The following is a 21,979-nucleotide window of genomic DNA, read 5'->3' on the forward strand; positions in this document are numbered from 1 at the left end:
GATCTGACTTCCTTTCACCCATCTGCCCAGCAAAGATGAGGGCGATCTGGTGTATGAGATATTCTCTAGCTCTGGGGACTCCCCCTACGGTGTCGTCTCCTCTACAGAAGACCTAAGGCCTCTGTGATACCTTCCCACTTTGGCTGATTCTCACGTCTTTTCTGTCTTTTCCTCCTGCTCTTCTCTCCCAGTTCTACAGTGAGTCGGGCATGCCCACCAAACACCTCTCGGACAGTGTGTGTGCCGTGTGTGGGCAGCAGATCTTTGTGGATGTCAGTGAAGAGGGCATCATCGAGAACACGTATAGGCTGTCTTGCAATCATGTGTATCCTGCCTGGAGCTCCTGGGCCACGTCTCTCTTGCCACGTGCACACTCCAGTCAGGGAGGGAAGGGAGTGGTCATGACCCTGGGCGTGCTGTCCAGAACTTTGAAGGTAGGGGAGTCACAAGGAGCAGACATTTGGGTGATGTCCTCTGCTAGGGAAGCCAACCCCCAGGAGTAGAAACGGCTGCCTCCTTTGCTCCTTCTCACAGACGGGAGCCACTCTTACATGTAGCCTGGCTGGATCAGAAAGGAGCCTGCAGCTGCACTAGCTGCCCCGAGACTGGGTCAGTCACAGGGGAGAAACATCCTCTAACTGGCTCCCTCAGTTTCAGAATCAAATCCGCCTGAATAGCACTTGTGACATTTACCACGTCCTTACTCAGCTCCCATTCTGTGCCATGTGCTATCTCCGTTTTTCCCCATAACAGCCCTGGAAGGCAGAGTTCATTATCCTCACTTCACATATGACAAAGCAGGGTCAGAGAGAAGGGACTTGCCCAAGATTATACAACTGGTAAGAGGTGAAGCCAGGACTTGAACCTTCCTCCAGAGCTAGGGCCTGGACAACTTGACGACTGGCATGGGGCTGGAGTGCCATCCTGGCCGCCCACCATTTCCCTTGACCAGTGGTGCTCAGATTCCACGAGTTCTGCATCCGCGGCTGGTGCATTGTGGGAAAGAAGCAGACGTGTCCCTACTGCAAAGAGAAGGTAGACCTCAAGAGGATGTTCAGCAACCCGTATCCTTTGTTTGGAGTCTTTTTGGGAGTGGGCAGTGGTAAGAAAGTACTGGCCTGCATCCGGGTGGGTCTTGGGGCCCTCCCTCCTGCCCCCAGCCTGGCTGCTGCCCACCAGTCCATGTGGCTTGTGGTCGTGGGAAGTGGGTGGGATGTGGGACCAGCAGCTCAGCTTCTCCTCTTGGTTCAGGATTCCTCAAGGGTAAATCAGTGGTGATAGCAGCTACCATTTACTCCTTGCTTACTATGTGCCTGGTACTGTGCTAAGTGCTTTACTTGTATTAGCTCACTTGATTCTCTAGAGCTTTATGACCTGGGTAATATTATCCTCATTTTACCAGTGAAACAGTTTAAAGATTGAATAATTTGTTCAAGGTGATATAACTAATGGGTCGTGCCTTACCTGTGACAGGCAGGGCTGGAGACCAACTCTGTGCCTGTGCAGGGCCTGCAAGGTACAGGGATGGTGGGGGCCCCTGTCCCCATCCACCTGAACACAGGACCTGTGCTCCTCTGAGCTGCCCCTCCCCACTTTGCCTTCAGCCTCCGCTTCCTCCCCACAGCCTGTCTGTCAGAAAGTGCCCAGCCACTTCTTCGGCCACCCCACCCCCCATTTCCCTTGGGATCCAGGGACTTCTCCTAGCTGCCCTTCCTCTCTGCACCAGGGTTCCCTGTCCCCTGGACACTAGCTGGGCCATACGGGGCCACTGTGTTCCCCTTTAAGATTCCTTGCTTGGTTCTTCCAGGGTCTAGTTCAGGAACGGTTTAGTAACTCCATGGTCAAACTGAGGTTTGGGGCTTCCCTTAGTTCTCAGGACTGGGCCCGGCTGTGCTTTCTGATGCCTTCAGAGGGATTCCCCGTAGTCTCATGAAGTTCAACCTGTGCTTCCCCCAGAGCTGGTTTCCCAGGCTCCCTCTCCATGTCTTGCCTGGCAGTTAGCTGTAAAGTGAAAGGAAGGGACTTATCTCCAGGGGCCGCTTGGCCTCAGTAGGGCCTGGTGCTCAGTGCCCTTGGGTGGGGATTCCTTAGAGCCTTTGCTTGGGGTTATACCCTATGACCAGCCTCTTGCTCTGCTCCCTCGTGCCTCTGTCCCGAGACTCAATCCCTTCCTTGACCTAGAAAACCTCCCATTTTGGACATTGCAAGAACCTTTGGGTTACCTTATCCCACTCCCACCTCCCTGATGCCATCATCACCCATAATCTACAGCAGTCTCGGGCACACTGGCGGTCCAATCTTAGAAGGTTATGCGGAGCCCTGTCTGCATGTTGGTCATGGAGAGCTTAGTTTCACCCCTCCACCCTCGCCCGCATCTGTCCAATCTTCTGCACTGCTCCCCTCTGCCCTCCTGCCCCCTTTCTCTGGGTTTAGCCCTGCATTCCAACATAGAGGGGCTGGGTGGGGCTTTCTAGAAAGCAGCTTCCTTTCTCTGTAGGCCCATTTCTGTGGAGCATCTGGAAAGTGTAGGCAGACCCTCTCACCCATCCCCTAGACCAACCTTAGCAACTTGAACACGTAACCTCTTTTCTTTGACGCAGTGACAGCTGGGAGAGGCCTCATGTCATGTACGGGCAACTGCTGGACTGGCTTCGATACTTGGTAGCCTGGCAGCCTGTCATCATTGGCCTGGTGCAAGGCATCAACTATATCCTGGGCCTGGAATAGTCAGGAAGAAGAGCATCCACCCACCATGGACCTCAGGGCACTCTCCTCCCTGCCCTCCAAGACCTCCTGGGTGGGAAAGACTCAAAGGGGCACTCGGGCCACTCAGGACCCCTCCGGCTATGTCCGGGCTGGGGAGGGATATGATGGAGAGCCAGCAGGTGGGGCTGTCAGCAGTGGGGGGCTTTTTAAAAGAAAACTATTTTGATGAATATATTTAAAAACCTTTTTTATTGTGGAGCATAGGAATCGCCCCAATTCCTCCAGGCCTCAGCCTCCCTGCTTGAGCAGGGCAGGAGCAGAGCCACAACATTTTTGGTGTAAAGGAGCCATCTCTTCTCTGGCTGAGAGCCACAGCCCGCCTCCCCTTCCTTCCGTATGTGGGGCTTGAGCCTGGTATACTCAGTGTGGAAGAGCCACGGAGCTCCGGCCAGTGCCACTGATGAGCACTGAGGAGTGAGGTGTCCTCCGTCCTCCCTGGCTAAGGCCACAGGTGGGCGTTGTCTGACTCCGTCTTCCCCGTTGGGGGCCGTAGGCTGGTGGAGACAAGTGGAACCTTGTCATAACTTTTGCAGCAAGGGAAGCTCTAGGACCTCGGAATTCATCGGGGATTTGTGTGGGGGTGACCAGAGCTGTAGCAGCTTGGGGAACCTGCCACTAAGCGGGGCTGTACTCAGCCAAGAACAGAGACCATCTATACATAGATGGGCCACAGGGGTTACTGCTGGCAGCGGTGACTGAGGGCCGCTTGTGCAAGCTGATCCTCTGCCCAGAAGTGGTGACGTGCTGAAGGTCACTGCCACATCACTTCCTTCCCTGACAGTCGGACTGTGTGTGTGTGTGTGTGTGTGTATGTGTGTGCGCGCGCGTGCGTGCGTGCGTGGTAGAAGAACTATGACAGATGTGAGACTTCTTCCTGTGGTCAGACATTGTTCCCTTGAAGCTGCCGGGGGATTCCCAGCCCAAGGAATATCCTCATGCCAGCCTTGTCATCCATGAGTCCTGCCTGGGCCTGGCAACACAAGTGGTGAGGTGGGTGGGAAGAGGGTCAGGACCAGGTAAGTATGGGTTCTGAAAAGGGGATCCAGGTAGACCCCAGCCCTGGTCCTAGGAGTTTTGAAGGAAGTGGGAGGGCAAACGTGGGCCTTCCGTGCTGGGTTCCTAGGGAATATGGCCCTTCAAGTGCAGTAAGAACCAAGCAGGATCTTGTCATCCATTCTGAATAAAGCTCCGTGAGCTGGGTTGGAAAGCTGAACATCCATCTTGCTTTTCTTCTTCCCACCTCTTTCCCTACAGTCCCCGTGGGTGCCTGGCCCTTGCTGCCTCTTGCTCTTCCCATTTGAGAGCCAGGGCCTGGGGGTGGTTGGCCCTGCCCAACATCCCTGAGCAAGGTGGAATGACGGGCTTTCGTCCTGTAGCAGAAGGTGCCCTGTGCCATCGCTGGGTGACTGTCCTCACCACCTGAGGTCAGTGCCCTGCCACCACCACCCCTCTCGTGGGTCACTCTCAGCTTTGGCTTCTCTTACCCAGCTGTGGCTTCCGAGGTCCCCATGTCAGTGGGCTCATCCTCAGAGAGTGGAATGGTGACAGGGAACATCCTTTCACTTTTGTCCCCCCTACCCCTCCCTGCATCAGGCTCATGTGAGAACCGAGGCCAGGCTGTCCAAGGCTGTCTCTTCATACTTCAACAGTCCTGAGTCCCATGACCTCCCAGCAGCCCGACTCTGGCCTTGGTTACACTCACATGTAGAGTCCTGCCTCCTCTCCCTCGCATCCCCACCCCCTTCCCCAAAGGACTGTGTCTCTGAAGTCCTGGGCAGCTTTGCCTCCTGACCTAACTGCTGGAGACACTGGTGTTCCTAGGGAGGAGTTTCTCTGCATCTAACAGCACAGAAGCTCCTGGGGCAGGCGGTCGGGGGAGGAACTGAGAAGATGAAAATGTCAGCTAGAGCCCTGGAGAAGAGGAGTTGACTTTTAGTCTCCACGTCTAATTGGGAATGAGTCTGATTTTTATACATACACACGCACACGACACGCATACAAAACCCTTGGGATTGCAGCAGTGTTCTGACACATCTTCCAAACCTAATTCCACCTCCTGGCCTCCCTGGATCTGTCACCAGCATCCCATCCTCCTGATCCCAGACACTTAGGTCTGGTCCTTCACAGTTGCTCAAGCCAGTGCTGGGTACGCTCCCTCTTACCCTGGGAAGTGCCCTCTCCTCCCCTTAGGTCCAGCGATCCAGCTTGTGTTCCAAGTGCTCGGCTTGTCTGAGAGGTTCCTGCCCACGAGGCCTGGAGGTGCTCTCAGTGTAGCTCCCATGGTGTGGCTCATGTGGGGCCAGACGCAGCTGAGCTGAGCTGTGGAGCTCCGAAAAGGGGGTGTTCCGGAAAGGAGGGTTTTTCAGGGCTTCCGGCGAGCCAGGTAGGGGGAATCTAGACTTCCTGGTGAACTTAGATCTGTATCTCTGGCCAAGGGGCTGAGAGGACAGAAGTGAGAAGGATTCATGGGAGTGATGGGCGGTGGTTGTTGCTGGTTGGAGGGAGGTGGGGAGCCTGAGAAAGGCCAGGATGTGGATGGGCTGGTGTGACATGGAGTCTGAAATGGTCAGAGTGATCCAGCTTGGGGTCTCCAGTGACTAGGAGAGCTGTCCCTTTGAATTTGGTGTGGCTGTGAAGGAAGAAGCAGGAGACCTGTTCACGTAGAAGAGCAAAGGTGGACACCGAAATCCTGACCATTGGCTGGGATGGAAGAATTCATGTGTGAGAGACTTTTTCGTTGGTTCATGCCCTGTGTGCCCCTGGGAGGGTGGGCCTGAGGAAGGTTAAAGACCCCAAGCTGATACCATCTGGAGAGTGGGGGACCTGGAAGTTAGCAAGAAGGTTCCTGGCCACTGTGAACTCTGGCTCAGGAAGAGGCGCAGTGTGCAGGAACCTTAAGGACTGGGCTCATACTGCTGTCATGTATGTGTGCCTTCTCGGTAGCCAGAGCCTGCTCTAGATTCCCTGGTTAAATAAAAGTGAAAGTGAAATAGAAGGGAGAGGACAGTGCTTCCTAGAAGGATTTCACTATATATCCTGCCCTTCCCAGAACCAGCTCTGGCAGTGGAGAGAACTTCACTTCCCTTTGTGACTAGGTAAGTCCCTGGTCCTCTTTGGGCCTCAGTTTCCATGCCTGTAATGAAGGGGTTAGATTGGACTAGTAACCAGTATAATGTTGATGGTAATAAGAGCCAGGGTGGGAATCCCCTGGCTTTGTTTCTAGGGGCTGGAAGAGCTCTAGCCTATGCCCGATGCCAGTCCTCCAGGAGTTGTCAGTTGGGACAGGTGGACAGGACAGTAAATAGCAGTGCCTGGCAGCCCACTGAAAAATCAGAGGTAGGGGGTGGCTGTGGAGTCCACAGGAAGAAGGCCACACGTATGCCTGGCATCTAAGCAAGCCACTCAGAAGACGTGGGAGAAGCAGTTTTTCACCATCTCCTCCCCCGCCTCCCCCAGAGAGGAGGAAGTTGTCACAGATATATAGATCCAGGCGCGCCGGCTCCTGACACACGCATCACGACCATGAGACAGAACTGGATTCCAGGTGGGACCTGGGGCTGTGCATGTGCGGGTGGAGGGGTGGGGTGCAGCCTGAGACCAGAGTGGAGCCATGTGGCTGGCCCTGAGCCTCACCCCCAGGTGGGCTCCCCTCAGCTGCTGTGCTGTTGTTTTCGGCCTCTGCCCGGATGCTGTGGCTCTGGCTCCATTCCAAGGTCTCCCTGTGCTCCATTCAAAAAGGGCCAAGAGGTGGGGCTTGAGGGGTCCTTCTGCCTCTCCCGTTCCCTGGGCAGAGCCCAAGAATCTCTGCCAGATTTACATCCTGGCAGCAACTCCCTCTCCAGCCAAGATCTGAGCTAGGATGCCGAGCAATCCCCAGAGGTCAGACAGCTGCTGACCTCTGTGACTGTCCTTTCTTCAGACCCCAGCCCTCTTTGGGCCCTGCTCCTCTGTGCCCACATCGTCTCCCACCTGGCCAGAGCCACACCTGTGCCTCAGGCCACTACAGCTGCCACTGCCTCAGCTGGGATCGCAAAGGACACCTGCCCCTCCCGGCCCCCAGCGCTCCCGACAGCTAAGCAGTGCCCTGCATTGGAGGTGACCTGGCCGGAAATGGAAGTCTTACTGAGTAAGGAGCCATTCTGATGGGAGCCCAGGAGGGCACGGTGGTCTGAGGGCGGGCTGAGGGCACGGAGGCACCAAGGGTGGGGTTGGCTTCTGAGCACCTGTCCCCCAACCTTCTGTCATGTAGTCCACCACCAACCAGGTCAGCTTGGCTGAGCACTGACTTCCTCTTCCCGCCAGCATCGCCAGTGTGGCACAGGGCTCAGCTCGCAGCTCCCAAGATGCTCCCTGTCAAAGGGGACGGAGAGGACTCAGACAGAAGGAAGTCAGCGGACTCCCAGAGCCTTGACTGCAGTGGCTGCAAGCCCAGCCCCTCCTCCCAGAGCCCACTTGCCCTCTGGCCTCCTCAGAGGAGCAGTGGCCTACTGGTGCTGTCTCCTCAGCCAGGGCTCCTAGTCACTGGAGCTGGGTGCTAGAAAGGGTCATTCTGAAGAAGCAAGCTCAGGAGTCAAGGACCTAGACCAAGGGCCCGTCCCCAAATTCCTCTTACTCAGCCGGGGTCCCCTGGTAGATGACCGCACTTCCCCTAAACAGACTCTCTGCTCCAGGTTTCTGAATCATGGCAGCTGGGAAGCTGGGCAGGGTGGGCAGGCCACAGCGTGGCAGAGGGGAGGGTCTGCTGTACACACGGGATTACAGCCACACGTGTCCCTAGATGGAACGCTGACCTTGTCCTGTACCGCCTGCAGCCGCTTCCCCCACTTCAGCATCCTTTACTGGCTGGGCAACAGCTCCTTCATCGAGCACCTCCCCGGCCGGCTGCGGGAGGGCAGCACCAGGTGAGGGGCGCGGCGGTGAGGCCGGCGGGAGGGAGGCCTCCTCCTACAGTCCTTTCATGGCCTTTCCTTTTCTGCTCCAGGCGGGAGCACAGGGGCACGAGGACCCGGCTGTGGAGGGCCTTGGTGCTGGAGGAGCTGAGCCCCGCCCTGAGAGACACCAACTTCTCCTGTGTTTTCTCGGATCCTGGGCAGACTGCCCAGCGTCACCTCGTCCTGGCCCAGCTCTGGGTGAGGAACCCGAGGGAGGGACTCCAGGGACGGGAGGAGCTCTGCTCTGGCATGGGGAGGAAAGGGTGGGCTCTGTCCACAGCAGCCTCCAGTTAATGCCCACCAATTCGCCGAGCCTGAGGCGGAAACTAAAAGGAACAGGATTCAGGCAGGGGAGGCATGGCCTGGAGGAAAGTGACAAGGGATGGCCCTGATCCTTGTTTGCTTCACTCCCCCAGGCTGGGCTGAAGACAAGCGTACCCCCCGACACAAGAAGCCCCATCCTCCAGCAAGTCCCCTCAGCCTCACCATCCTGATAATGAACCCCAAGCTCCAAAGCCTGGTTGAAATGCCACCTCTTCATTGAGGTCTACACGCTCTCAGCCCAGGCCACGTTCTGCATCGACTTAATGTTGTATTTGTTTCCTTTAATGGACTGTCCCAGGGAAGGTATGCGGGGAGAGGCTGCTTCTGACCCATGGCTGTATCTCTGTCACCCCAGCAAGACCTACAACGGGTGCTCATAAATGATCTTCAGTGGTGGCATACTGATGTCTGCCCAGTCATTTATCCTGTAGGCCATCATTCTACTCACAGAACGTGGCCTGTCAGAGGAGGGAGTGTGGGAAGAGGAGAGAGAATGCCACTCAGAAGCTAAAGACAAAACCAGATTCAGGGGACACAGGCCCTCAGAAGAGAAGAGGCCGGCCCATAATGCTCCTCAGGAGCAGAGGCCAGAAATGGAGTGTGGGAAGATCCTGTGGCCTGAGAAAGGCCTGGAGAAGGGATTTGAGAGAAGGTGTGTGGGTCTGGAGTCTCCACAGGGACAAAGGTATGCTGCTCTAAAAAGCCCAGGTTTCCCTGCTTTTCCCACACAGATGAAGCCATCTCAGCATTCAAGGGAGAAAAATAGACTTTATTTACAAGTAATAACATTTAGAAAAGATCCATCCCTGGCCCTTAAAAACCTTCCCATCACTCCAAAATCCCACCCCAGTGAAATCTGGGGAAGGAAGGGGATGAGCTGCCACTGAAGGCTGCCCCCACCCCCGTCCCCCACCCCCCCACCGAGGCACAGGGTCCATTTCTCCTGGAAAAGAGCATCCTTTGGGCAACTGTGCCCTTGGGTGGATGGGAGCATCTGGGGGTGGGGCGCTCCCACTAGGTCAGTGCCCAGTCCTGGAATTCAAAAGCAAGGGCCCTTGCTCGGCCCAGCCACCAGGAGCAGCAGGGACCAGGGCCTGTTCCTCCAATGGTCGGTCCCTTCTAGATCCAGAGGCTGAGGCTGAGAGGAGGAATGACTGGGCCCAAGGACCCAGCCACTCAAAGCCAGCCCCAAATCTGGTTGTGATGGTGCTGGAGAAGTGACTGTTCTAAGAAAACATCAGGAGGCGAGGCAGGGAGAGGACCCAAATTATCTAGGCTCCGGGCCAACTCTTGAGGACACACCTGTTCACCTGGTGAAGGTCCGGGTACCAGGCCGGGGTGTGGGCAGGCGTCACTGTCTATAGGGGTTTGGCCACTGTTGGCCTGGGAGCTGAGAGAAGGCACTGAAAGGGACAGAAAGAGAAGGACCAGGGAGGGCAGCATCAAGGACACAGGTGGGGCCACTCACTGGTACCGGCTCTTTAGTGCTTTGCCTGGAAGAGAGAGAGACAGTCACTCAGTGGAGGAGACTCGGTGCCAGGCTGCCCCAGCCCCCCCTGCCCCCCCCCACCGAGACTAGGTTCCCCTCCTTGGTGTGGCCCTGAACCCATCTACCTTCAGGTTACCACCAGTGGCTGGCTGTGCCTGAGCAGCTCTGGGTGCTCTCAGGAGAAATGGAGTCGTGTCCTCTCCTCGGTAAGGAGCAGCTAACCAGGCCAGGAGCGCCTGCTCTCAGCCCCCACCCTCCAGCAGCCTAGCTCAGCCCTGCCTGGAAGCAGCCCCTGGGGTGGCTGGCGGGGGGTACCCATGCTTCTACCAGGTTCCTAAGAGCCAAACCCTCTCCCTTCCCTGTCAGTGCCTCCACCTTGCCCTTGGCCCGAGGGGTGGCAGTGGCGGCAGCGATGGCGGCGGCAGTGGCGGCACTGGCTGTGGTGGTGGCAATGCGAGGAGAGCGGCGGGTCCCACTGCGGGGGTTGGGGGAGGCCTTGGATGGGGCTTTCTTCGAGGCTGCCCTCCGCAGGAGGCTATTCCCGAGCTTCTTGGGTGTGTTGAGGATGCTGAAGGCCATCGACTGGCGGCGGTCAGCCTGTAGGGAGGGGCTGTCAAACTGGGGGCGCCACTGGCCTCCCAGGCCAACCTGCTGCTCCACGGCTCTGCCAGCAAGGCCCCTCCAGGGTCTCCCTTCAGCCCCTGACTAACCTGTTTAACAACAGCTGGAGCTGCTTTCTTCTGGGCCTCGGTAGTGCTCTGTCTGCGCCCTTCATGTCGGTCCCGGGGAGTCATGGGGCGTGGGAAACAGGTGGTGGCCTTCTTAGACTATGGGGAAGAGGACAGTTAAGCCGATAGCTCAAGAGGACAAGTGGACCGTGTCCAACCAGCACCCGTCCCCCTTCTGAGCTGGGAGCCTCCCCGCTAATCAACTTTGTGAACGTGGTGGCTGCTGGAAAAGTCATGGGAGCCGACGTCACCCACCTCGGGGGTGCCAGGGCCCTGGTGGGGCTCTGAGGAGACCCGTTTGCGCTGCTGCCGGGTGGTGATGCCAGCGCCCTCAGCTATCTGGGTTGGCTGCATGCTGGCTCGGCGCAGGGTCTCCCGGGGGTCACCGGTTTTTATCTCCTCATCTGTGATGGTAGGCAGGCTCAGGGAAGGCTGCGTGGGGTAGAAAAAGTGGTCGGTGGAGCCAAGCTGTCTGGAGGTGGAGCAGGACCGACCGCCCCAGAACTCTCTTCACCGGCCTAGCAGGTGGAGCAGCTAGAGCCTTCCTATCGCAAAAAGCTCCCCACCTGCACCCTGCACGATGGCCGCAAGAGCAGTCCCAAGAGACCTCTCCAAGCTCCTGCCCACCCACAGGACCTTCACCCCTGAGCTCCCTCCCTGCCAGCTATGTATGTGACTGGAAGCAGGTCACCCTCCTCAGCAGGCCAGGGCCCTGGGGTGGGATGATGAGGAAGAGGTGAGCCAACAATGGGCAGGACCATGGCAGGGGACCCCAGAGCTCACCCTGGACTCCAGGGGGTAGCAGGTCTTTAAGTGCGGGGGGCACACTCGATTGCGCTGCTGCAACTCTGCAATGCGGTTCCAGTCATCCAGCTGCTCAGGCTCATCCTGGCAAGTGCCCATGTAGAAGCTGTTCCTGCCTGTGGAGGGCGAGGAAATTGGAGCAAGTGGGGCTAGAAGGCCCGGAGGAGAGGGTGGAGGTAGCATCCCGCCAGCCTTCGCTGCCACCACTCCCATCCACCTATAGCCCTTGAACTTCAAGCCTAGCACCCCAGAGTCCTGCCCTGCTCAGTGCTGCAGATACAGGCTCGGGGCTCACAGACTATCTCTACCCTGGGGACTGGCTCACTGCTTCCTCCCTGGGGTCATATGCAGACGCTGTGACATGACACCAAGAGAAACTAATGGAGGGCCAGGAATCGACACCCAGAGTGATCCCTGAAGGCAAGAGCCTCCGAAAAGAATCTGAGGGTAGCTCCCAGGCCAGTCTGGCCTCTCTGGCAGCCCCTTCCCACCTGAGAAGGGGCCTGGAGGACTCCTGACAGCAGCTGAGCAGCACTCTTGTGCTGGAAATCCCAGGCCCGTCGTGTGTTTCTGGTTTACAGCCTGGCTGAGAATGACATCAGTGCTACTGCCCAGCACAGCCCCTTGATGAACAACAGGCAAGGCCCTCAGACTGCAGGGAGGAGAGGCAGGTGAGGTGCTGGGCGGTGGCCAGGAAGCCAGCCTTGGGTTTTTAAAAGCTTGTCCCTTCCCTGCTCTGCTTCCAGTCTAATCTTTGGGTGTGTTAAGTCCCCACAGTCCCCTCACCTGGAGGGGCCCCGCTGGATACCCCAGCCTGGGAGCGGCGGGCGGAGCTGCGAGTGGTGGGCCGGTAGCCAGGCAGGCTTAGCAGAGCCGAGTTGCCGTCGTCGGGAGAGCCCAGGCGGGCTAGAGACTGGGTGGAGGAGGCAGCTCTCGGGCCGGCCTGGGAAGCAGGGGCAGACTGCGTGCTGTAGAAGGAGGAGTTGGCGCTGTCTGGCTCCTCCACGTCTAGCTTCTGAAAGAGAGGATGCACCTGTTATAGTAGGGAGGGGGGCCCTGACACCCCATTAAGAAGCCTCCCTTTCCCCTTCCCAAAGCGCCTCAGACCCCACAGCTGCACGTGTCCACGCTGCTTTGCATGGGGTCCTTAGCTGCACTTCTGCAAGAAATGGGCCTTGTTGCCAGAATCCCACACAAGGTGCTGAGGCTGTCAAGACTCTTTTCTGTCCATTTTTCCAGAGTCTATTAACAATGCTTTGAGGGAGGGAAGGCAGAGTGCATCAGACCATTTTAGAAGTGAGGTGCAAAAGAATGAAGTGACTGGCCCAAAGGGCACAAAGCAAGGAAGCAGCAGAGCTTGGGCTGGAACCCACATCTCCTGAGCTTGTCGGGCTCATCCAACAGTGTCCTTCCACCCAAGCGGGCCCTGCGTGCCAGGGCCCTGACCATCTTTTAGAACTTCACCTTCTCCCCAGCAGAGATGCCCCCCTCCTCTCCTCCCCAACCTCCTAGTGCTACGGAAACAAGGACCAGAGCCCCCAGCCAGGCAGGCAGCCCACTGGGCAACCACAACGCATCTCGGCTACCCAAGGGTGTACCCAGGGGTTTGCGGGGAGGCACGGGCTGGACTGCAACTTCTCCACATTGTCTCCCTTGAGCCTGCACAGGGTCACGGCTGTACACGGAGAGGACGGCAGCCTTAGAGTCAGTGGACAGGCAGCCAAGTCCAACCTTGCCCCTTTCTACAAGAGGCCTAAGCAAGTCACCGCCCTTAAGCTTTCCCATCTGTGGGTATGGACTGGTCAACCCTGCCTGCTTCTTGAGGCTGTTTTGATGGAAAGATGCGCTTGAGAGGAAGCAAGCATTGCTACCCTGCAGCCCCACTTGCAGTAGCCTGACCTTGGTCATGGTGATGTTGATGATTTGCGTGGTGCGCCGACGAGAGGAGCGGGTCTTCCGGCCTGAGTCCAGGAAGACATCCCCCAGGGAGTCCAGGGTGCTCTCCAGGGGGGGCTGACCCCGAGCAGGGATGGGGGTGAAGTAGAGACTCTCCAGGGATTCTACCTTGGGGGGCAGACGCTGGGAGATGGGCGAGGCTGGCTCTCCAGGGATGCTGGTGCCATCTGGCTGGGTACGAGGCAACTTGCTGTGGGAAAAACATCTGCTGAGGTGCCATTCCTGGGGCTACAAGGCATTTTGTCCATCCCTTTGCTCCAAAGCGACCAAGTCCTACATTTATTATTACAAGAAGACCAGATCAAGCACCCCACCCCCTCTGATTTCTCAGAGGTGTCAAGGAGAGTCCTTGACCTTGGCCTTCCATCCGTTCTCCATCCCTGGTGAGCCTATCCACTCCATGGCTCTCTGAACTCAATATTGGCAATTCCCAAACCCTGCTCCCCAGACCCCAATATCCACAGCCCCAGACCTCCCCCATGGATTCCACAACGAACATGTTCCCAACCAAGTCCACCGTCTGCTCCTCCTCCCGAATCTCCTATTTCAGCAAGCAGGAGCTGGGAGGGGCAGCTTCCACCCAAGCCCCCAGCCACGAAAGGAGGCACAATCCTACCTCTTCCCTCTCCTGTCAAACCCCATCGGGGAGTCTCCTGATAGCCCTCCTAACCACACTGTACTCCACGCTCACGCCCCTCCCTGCCTGCCTCGTTCCCTCTCACCTAAACTTACAACAGCCTCTGAGAGACACAGAGTGGAGACAAGCAAGGACGCGAGCCAGGCTGCCCAGGTTCAAGCCTAGCCCTGCCATTGTGGCACCCTGGGCAAGTGAGCGCCCCTCTGCCCCAATTTCATCTGTGAAAGGAGATAATCATAGACTCTTCCTCAGAGTTATGGGATAGATGAATTGATACTTTTCAGGTGTTTATAACAGTGTCTGACACACACAGGCGTACATTTATTAAAAAAACATATTCAGTGTTTTTAATAGGCTTTCTAAGATGCAAACCTGATCATGTGCTCCTCAACACATGTGCTCACCCCCCACTCAGTGGGGAGTCCAGCCGGTCCTCGGGGACTTGGCCGGAGCCCTTGCAACTTCATGTTCCAGCCCATCCAGGCTCTTTCTAAGCCTCTGCTCTCACCACTCTGCTCCGTCCATCAGACACACCCTTAACAGTTTTCAAGACTCGGAGCAGGAGTGACAGCCTCCATGAAACCTTTTCTGACCACTCATTTTTATTTACTCCCACACTGTGCTATATACAAACATCTGGCCTAATACCTCTAATACTTACTTTATTCTTCTCTAATAAGTTTCCAGAGGGCAAAGGGTTCACGTCTTATTTATCTCACAGCCCCAGTGCCCAGGATACAGCCTGATAAACAGTGGGCGCTCAATGGACAACAGACGGAGGGAGGAAGGGTGCCTTCTGACCTGGTGATAGAGAGTGGGGTCCCCTCCTCGCAGCTCAGATCCAGGCTGTCAATGCTCAAGTCCAGCTGAGGCTTAGCCTGGGGCTCCCGGCTCTTTAAGGCGTCAGTCGCCACCTGGAACTTGCCCAGGTCCCGAAGCTGCTGGTCAGCATGGGCAACCTGGGAAGGAGAGGGCCGAGGGAGAGTGAAGGGAGGCCTAAGCAGGGGTGGCTGAGGGGAGGAGGGCACAGGGCCCAATACGACAGAGGTGAGGGTGTCAAGTGCAGCCAGAGCCCTACCTGTGCCTCCAGGCTGCGCACCTGGGCGGTGAGGTGACGGCAGGTCTGCTCGGCCTCCCTGGTCTTCAGCCCGGCCTGCTGCAGCTCCCGGCCCAGCCGATCCGCTTCAGCCCGCAGCTCCTTGTTCTCTGTCTGCAGCTGCTCCAGGCCCCGCAGCTGCTCCTGCAGCTCTTGGTTCTGCTGCTTCTTGGCATCATAATGAGTCTTGGCCTTCTCCATCTGGGTGGGCGGAAGGGCAGGTGGGTTGGTAGGGCTGGAGTGGGGTAGGGCAGGAGGGCAGGTGGGCAGGATCAGGCTCCTCACCTGCAGCTTGTAGTGCTCAGCCGCCTGCTCCTTCTGGCTCAGCTGGGCCTGCAGCTCATTCAGCTGGGCCTGGAGGCGCTGGGCCTCTTGCTGGCTCTCACCCTGGGCCTGGAAAGCACGAGAAAGGCTGATCAGGACTGCTGGTCTGTTTGCTCCACCCAAATCTACAGCCTCCTGGGCTCCATGGATGTTTTCGGACTCCTGCCTATCCTCTCAGGACACACAAAAAGACCTTTTACCCGCTCCCAACTCCAGCCTACCAAAACACCACACACCCCTTGAAGTGCACCTTCTACAGGAGCTTTTCCTGTCCAGCTAATGCCATTTCTGGAAGAGTTCTGGCAGCCTGCCTTTGCTTCTTTGAGACCAGGCACAAACCATCTCACTCTCTCTCCATGAGTACAGTCTCCCGGAGAAGGAAGGGCACTGATCCCCAGGGAACACCAGGGCGCGCAGAGCACGGAGCTAGGCATGCAGCAGGTGCGCTCTCTGAGGACACATGAATTCATTTCTCCTCAAAACCACTCTAGGAACTAACTATCTCCACTTCAGAGATGAAGAAACTGAGCTCAGAGCTTGAAAGCAAATTGACCAGGGTCACAGTAATTGAACAGCAGAGTAAGACTTGAACCTTGGTCCACCTGACTCCAAAGCCTGTGTGGGCTCATTTATGATGCTGGCACTGCCTCCTATCCAGACCATAGACTCCTGGGGAGCAGGGCCTGTGGCGGATTCTCTGTCCACCTACAACACCAGCAAATACTACGTCTGTAGCAGGCACTGGACAGGGCCATCCAGCCTTACCTCTCCACATCTCCCAGCCCCAGGAAGGCCCCTAAGAAGAGTGTAATAAGCATCTGTTTATCACGTGATTGTGACATGGTGTGGAGTAGTACATGGCAGTGAGCTGGGGAAACAAAGCTCTAAGCTCCCAGTGACCCTCCCAGGGCCACTGGTGCCAAATTCCTTTGCCCCTAACGAAAAGCTGTGAAGCCTAGAGCTGCAAAAAAGCAAATATTAAACCAAAGAAGGTGACATCGCTGAAAGCATTAAGGATATTAAATTGCATTGTAATATTAAACGTTACTGACACTCCTCCCTGAGATTTAGCAGTGCAACCCAACTGAACTTTCTGCAGTGATGGAAATGTTCTGATTTGCCCTGTCCAGTACGGCAGCCACTAGCCACACACGGCTACTGAGCAGTGGAACTGTGGCTAGCACAACTAAGAAACTGAATTTTAAATTTAATTTCAATCTAAATAACCACACATGGCTAGTGGCTAATGTAGCAGTGAAGGTCTGTGGGTCGGGAGCCACTCTGGTCTTCCCTCAAGAGCCCCCAGAGGCACAGGCAGGGCTCCTGAGGCTGCCAGGCCCCAGGGTGCCCCAACCCAGGGGCTTAGCACCTTCCCTACCCGCTCGACCTGAGGCCAGCAGAGGGCAGCAGGCCCATCCCCCAGCTGTCCCACCTTCAGCTTCTGCTGCTGCACCTTGCTGGCTTGGTCATGGTCAGCTAGCTTCTTACTCAGTTCTTCCACCTGGGGCAGGAAGGGAAAAGGAGAAGACAGACTCAGAAGACCTTCCCCTGGATGTCCAGACAAATTACAGGGTTTTCCCCAGACCAGTCCCCAGTGTTCCTGGAAAAAGAAACTCATGTCCTTTCTCTGGCCTCTAATTAGGGAACGGCCTGCTGCCCAAGCTGGTCAGCAGGACGTGAGTGATGTGACCCAACTCAAGTGTGGCTCTTGCTGCCAAGAGCCACCTGCCTGTGCTCGCCTCCAACCCCCACCTGCAGAGACAGAGACAGCAGAGCCAACTCGGGAGCTGACACCCCACCACTGACACCCCTACTGCCGCTGCCAGCCCCAACCTTCCCGGGCAAGACAGGACCAGGGGACCCAGTCTACCACTCCAGCAGATGTACTCAATGAATACCCATCCCCCCTCCTCCCAGAAACTGCCAGAGCAAAAGCCAGATGCTCAGACCTCTTCCCAATATCCACAAGCTGTTAGGGTTGGTGCTAGCGGTGTGGCTGCTGTGATTAGCACTGGGGGTCAGGCTGCTGGAAGAGGAGAGCAGGGGCAGCACACGTACTCCAAGCCCACCCCACTCCCACAGAGAGGAAGAGCGAAGGGAGGGAGGGAACGAGAGGGAGCGTAACAGCCACAGATACTCCTGGCTCCCCCAGGCATTCCAGGAGCTCAAGCGTGATCAGCAAAGGCGAGAGGCAAGGGCTCCATTGCTAACTGTTTGCTATTCAGTCTGACCTTCCCCATCATCTCAGGCTCCTCAGAGGAGGTGACGGGAGGAGAGAAGGGCCGACTCCTAGCAGGCCCGAGGTGACAGAGTAGAAGGGGTGGTGGAAAGGGTGCTCCCACTAAATACCAGTTCAATAGCTTTGACGTCTAGGGCAGCACAGAGATCCTTGTGAGGGCGAGGCAGCCAGACCTCACCTCCTATGTCTTGTGGAAGCCCCTCCTGCTCCTCTCAACCTTGGCCTTCCTGCTCCCAGACATCTCTATTTCATGCTCGGGGTTAAAACTCCAGAGGGTGATGGACAGGCGTCCTGAGCTCACAACCCCCCTAAGCTGTGGGGACCTCCTGCACATCATCTTTCTGGTTTCTGTGGGAAAGAAGGGGCCTGTGTTTAACAAGGCCCATGGGCATCCTGCGGGTCCCCACAGTTGAGTACCCAAACTCGGAGCAGGACTTGGAGGTCTGGGAATCCCAAGAGCAGTCTGTCGCTGGATCTGGTATGGGAAAGATGAAGCCTACCCTACCCCTCATCCCTGACAAGCGAAGAAAGCACAGAAAAGTGGAGAGGCCGACCTGGGATGGGTGGGATGAGGCCTGAGAGAGAGCCTAGCACACCGCACTCCAGGGCGGCCTGGGCCTGGGTTCCACGACTTGACCCTGCCCCCTTCACAAACAGTTCACAACAGGAGCCAGCAGAGGCAAGCTGCAGCCAGGGTCATGCACCGAGGCCAGTCACCGCTTAAGGAGCCAGCATTTAGCGAGGACCTCAGGCATTACCTGCTTAGTTTGCTCTCTCTGAAATAACTCTAGCTGCTCCACCTGTGCGTGGGGAGGAGCAACAGAGACAGCATGAGATGGGGGCCAAAGAGGCACGGGCCCTGGTGCCAGGCTGACCTCACCAAGGCTCTGATCTTCCCCCCATGGAACTAGACGTCTAAAAATTTTTGTAAATGCTAGCTTAGCTCATTCTAGTCGCCGGTGGCTCTCGGGGCCTCCACTGCAACTGCGCCTCCTCACGACAGTGTGCCTCAACGGGCTAATGGCCTTTGCAGCCTCACTCTCCAGGGACAGAGGCTTTGGAGAGGAAGAGGCTATTGGTATTTTCTGTAGGCCAACGGGGGGCAACAGACTTGAACTCTACCAGTCACCTCTCTTCCTCTGCCACCCAGTGAGTTGGGGGAGACAAGACACTATAATCATGTGGGAGCCAGAGGCCCAGGAATACAGAGGGACAATGTCCCCCTCTCGCAGGTCTGCTCTCTGGGGGTGCGCTTGAGCTGGGTGCCTCACCTGGGCAGTGAGTTTCTGCCTCTCCTCCTGGAAACGCTGCCTCTCCTCCAGGACCTTGACCTTGGCACCCTCGTACTTGGCAGTCATCACCTCCAGCTCCCGAGCAGTACTCTGTGCTTCCCGCTGCATCTCGGCCAGACGGGTCTCAGCCTCAGCACGCACAGCTGCCAGCTCTTGGCCGTACTTCTCCCGGGCCTGGTCCAGCTCCACTTCCAGAAACTGCCGGCCGAGGTTGGCCCGCTCACCCAGCCCCCGGTTCTCCTCCGCCAGCAGGCCATGAGCCTTCTTCAGCATGCTCAGCTGCTCTGCGTAGCTGGCCTTCTCTGCCCGCAGCTGCTGGGCTGCTCGCTCCTGCTCCGCCACCTTCTGCCGCAGGGGCACCAGCTCCCCGAGCTCGCGCTGGGCCCGCAGCAGCTCCGCCCGCAGCCCACCAGCTGCCTGCTTGCTCTGCTCCAGCTCCTCTCGATGGCGTTTCTCAGTGGCTGCCTGCTCAGCCTGCAGCTGCTGGCACAGGTGCTTAGCGGGCAGCAGCTCGCTCACCAGGGCCTGCGTGCTAGTGTGCTCAAGCTGCAGGGCAGAGAGGGCCTGCTCCTTCTGGAAGAACTTCTCCTGCCAAGCCTTCAACTCTTGGCCCAGCTCTTCTGCTCGCTCTGCTTGCGAGGCCAGCTCCTGCCTCAGGCTCTCGGAAGCCACCCGCTGCTTCTCTGCCTCCTCCCGGAGGGTCTGGACCTCCTCCCGCAGAGCGGAACTGCGTTCTGCAGCCCTGGCGCTGCTGCTGGCTGTCTCTGCCTGGAGCAGACGCAGCCTCTCTTCCAGCTTCTGACTCTTCTCTGACTCGGCGATAACCAGCCGCTTCAACTCCTTGCTCTCACCTTCCTTCTCCAGAACCTGGCGGTTCAGGATGGACACCTCCTCCTCCAAGCTGCTGATGAGGCTGTTCTTCCTCTCAGCCTCCTGCTGACTCCGGGCCACCTGTGCCTTCCACCCATCCTCAGCCTTGCTGTGCTCTTGGGCCTTGGCGTGGAGGGTGGCCAGCTCCCTTTGGGCCGAGGCTAAGGTGTCCTGACCGCTCTCCAGCTCCTGGGCCTTCTGCTCTAACTGGCCTTGCAAAGTCTCCAGAGCACCAGCCCGCTCTGCGTGGGAGGCGCGCTCAGCCTCGAGGCTGCGCTCCAGGCTGGAGGACTTCTCCCGATACTCGCGGACCTGCTGCTCCAGCTGGCTCACCTCTGCCCGCAGAGCCTCCAGCTCTGGGCCTTTCTGCTCCGTCTTTCCAGTAGCCTCAGACTGGGCTCCCGACCGGGAAGCGTCTTCTCGGCTGGCCGTCCCTAGAGACTGTGGGCACTCCTCCTCTTTCCTGGCCAGCTGTTCCTTCAGTCGCCCCACAGTTTGCTGAAGCTCCTTCAGCTCTGCCCCCTGGGCTGCCTCCTGCCCACGAAGCTTGGCCAGCTCCTGATCCTTCCCCTCCTTTTCCATCAGGGCGTGGGCCAGTGCCTCCTGCAAGGCGGCAAACTCCACACGCTGCTCGTTGAGGGCATTCTGCAGCCGCATTTCAAGCTCTGCCTTGGCGGCCTTCTCCAGGGCAAGGTCAGCTTGGGCCCGGCCCCGCTCCTGGGTCAGACGCGCCACCTCCCTCTCCTGCTGCCCACGCTCCTCCTGCTGCTGCCCCTGGCTCTCCATCAGCGCGGCCCGCAGCCTCTCCAGCTCACTGCCCATTTGCTCTGCCTCACGCTCCATGGCCTGCAGTGCAGCCTGCGTGCTGCAGAACGGGCGTCCCTGATGCTCTTTCAGCCACTCCGACTCTCTGTCTCCTGCCCTGGGCGGCTCCTTGAGTAGCTCCTGGGAGGCCGTTTCATGCTGCTCACCTGCCTTGCGCACCAAGGCCTCCAGGCGGGCCACCTCCTTGCTGGTGGCAGCCATCTTCTCCTGCAGAGCGGACAGGTCGTCTGCGAGCTTCTGGGCCCTGACCTCCTTCTCCTGGACCTGCTGCAGGGCCCTGGCCAGGCTGGCGTGGAGCTGAGCAAGCTCACTCTGCTGCCGGCCAATCTGGAGCTCGCTGTGGGCCTCTATCCCTGCCACCTTCTCCTTTGCCTCCTGCAGCTCCTGGCGGGCCTTCTCGCATTCCTCCTTCAGGGTCATCAGCTGTTCCTGGAATATGGCGCCGTACTGCGCCTCCTCCTGCTGGCTGTCCTCGTACCGCTCACGCCAGGTGGCCACCTCCTTGGCAAGCTGCTCACACTCACTCTCGGCCTCGCGCTGGGAGGCTACAGCCTCAGCCAGCTCCTGCCGCAGGGTTTCTGTCTTGGCCTGATGGGCCTCCCCGAGCTGCTGTAACTGGGCCTCCAGCCCCTTGCGCCCGGCCTTCTCTTCTTCCAGCTCCCTCTGTTCCTGCTTGTGCTGCTCCACCAGGCTCCGGGTCTCTGCCTCCAGCCTGGAGATGCATCGCTGCTGCTCTTCCAGGATGTCTGCAGCCCTGCGCTTCTCCTCTTCCAGGCTGCCCTTGGTGACCTTCAAGGACTCCTCAAGGGCCTGGACCTGCTCCTGGAGCTGGGCCTTCTCCTGGGCCACCGTTTCTCTCTCGGTTGCTTTTTGCTGCTCAGACCTCAGCTGGGCCTTCAGAGCTGCCACCTGGGCCTGCGCCTCACACCGCTCCTGGTGGGCTGCCTCAACATGGGCATGGAGCTCCTCCACCTTCTGGCTCAGCTCTGCCTTCTCCCGCCGGGCCTGTGTCACCGAGGTCTGGGCACTGTCTCGGGCTTCACTAGCAGCCTGAAGCTGCTGTTGCAGGACCTCCAGCTTGGCGGCCTTCTCCTTCTCCAATGCCTCCAGCTGCTGGAGGACCGCATCCCTCTCCCGTAAAGAGGCCTCCCGCTCCTCGGCCGCAGTGGCCAGTTGCTGGGCGTGGTCTCGCCGGGTGGCCTTCTGCTCCTTGGCGGCCTCTTCCAACTGCTGTTCCTTCTGCTTCAAGCTGCTGCTCAGCTGCTCCACCTGCTGGCGGAGGCTCTGGGAGGCCTGTTCCTGCCGCTGGAGGGCCTGCGCGAGCTGCGCCTGCTCTGTTTGGGCCTGCTGCTTTAGGCCAGCCAGTTCTTGATCCCGCTGCTGGACGGTGGCATTGAGGGTGGCGAGCTCGGAGGTCATCGTGGCCACCTGGGCAGACAGCCGGGCCACCTGAGCCTGAGAGGCCTGCTCCAGCTCTTCCTTGGCCTGGCCAAGGTTGGACAGGGAGCCCTGCAGCTCGGCAATCAGGCTGGCCAACTGCTGCTTTTCTTCTTCAAAGTGGCTCTGCTCGGCAAGCAGCTTGGCCTCCCGCTGGCCCAGCTCAGTCTCCAGCACCTCCACTCTGGCTTGGAGCTGGGTGTTGTCTGCAGCGAGAGTGGCTGACTCTTGCTTGAGAGTTTCCAGCTGGTGAGATAAAGA

General features: G+C 58.1%; 3 protein-coding genes across 7 annotated transcripts in view; 2 read left to right on the forward strand and 1 right to left on the reverse strand.

Moving 5' to 3' along the window:
- Nucleotides 1–3,979, forward strand: part of RNF121 (ring finger protein 121) — a 94,396-nt gene extending 90,417 nt beyond the window's left edge. The window contains exons 7-9 of the mRNA XM_059068757.2: nt 192–325; nt 963–1,064; nt 2,607–3,979. Of these exons, the coding sequence (XP_058924740.1) occupies nt 192–325; nt 963–1,064; nt 2,607–2,727 (357 nt within the window). The 3' untranslated portion in view covers nt 2,728–3,979. The remainder of the gene's footprint in view (nt 1–191; nt 326–962; nt 1,065–2,606) is intronic.
- Nucleotides 3,980–5,256: 1,277 nt separating this feature from the next.
- IL18BP (interleukin 18 binding protein) lies at nt 5,257–8,422 on the forward strand. Its single transcript, XM_067038817.1, is given in 7 exon segments — nt 5,257–5,861; nt 6,223–6,310; nt 6,686–6,892; nt 7,544–7,667; nt 7,748–7,895; nt 8,114–8,134; nt 8,136–8,422. Coding segments are annotated over 6 exon segments (609 nt in total). The 5' UTR covers nt 5,257–5,861; nt 6,223–6,288; the 3' UTR covers nt 8,223–8,422.
- A 347-nt stretch (nt 8,423–8,769) lies between these two features.
- NUMA1 (nuclear mitotic apparatus protein 1) overlaps nt 8,770–21,979 on the reverse strand; it is a 38,572-nt gene continuing 25,362 nt past the window's right edge. For 3 of the 5 annotated variants that reach the window (XM_067038798.1, XM_067038799.1, XM_067038797.1), the window contains exons 14-26: nt 18,566–21,964; nt 18,053–18,094; nt 16,488–16,556; nt 15,017–15,124; nt 14,714–14,932; nt 14,437–14,594; nt 12,942–13,188; nt 11,829–12,057; nt 11,022–11,158; nt 10,494–10,670; nt 10,221–10,337; nt 9,886–10,107; nt 8,770–9,514 (exon numbers count right to left, since the gene is read on the reverse strand). In XM_067038798.1, coding sequence (XP_066894899.1) covers nt 9,503–9,514; nt 9,886–10,107; nt 10,221–10,337; nt 10,494–10,670; nt 11,022–11,158; nt 11,829–12,057; nt 12,942–13,188; nt 14,437–14,594; nt 14,714–14,932; nt 15,017–15,124; nt 16,488–16,556; nt 18,053–18,094; nt 18,566–21,964 — 5,136 coding nt within the window. In that variant the 3' untranslated portion in view covers nt 8,770–9,502. The remainder of the gene's footprint in view (nt 9,515–9,885; nt 10,108–10,220; nt 10,338–10,493; nt 10,671–11,021; nt 11,159–11,828; nt 12,058–12,941; nt 13,189–14,436; nt 14,595–14,713; nt 14,933–15,016; nt 15,125–16,487; nt 16,557–18,052; nt 18,095–18,565; nt 21,965–21,979) is intronic. The other 2 variants (XM_067038801.1, XM_067038800.1) reach the window with 2 other exon arrangements.

Source organism: Kogia breviceps, chromosome 7 (genome assembly GCF_026419965.1).
Source record: "Kogia breviceps isolate mKogBre1 chromosome 7, mKogBre1 haplotype 1, whole genome shotgun sequence".
Lineage (NCBI taxonomy): Eukaryota > Metazoa > Chordata > Mammalia > Artiodactyla > Physeteridae > Kogia > Kogia breviceps.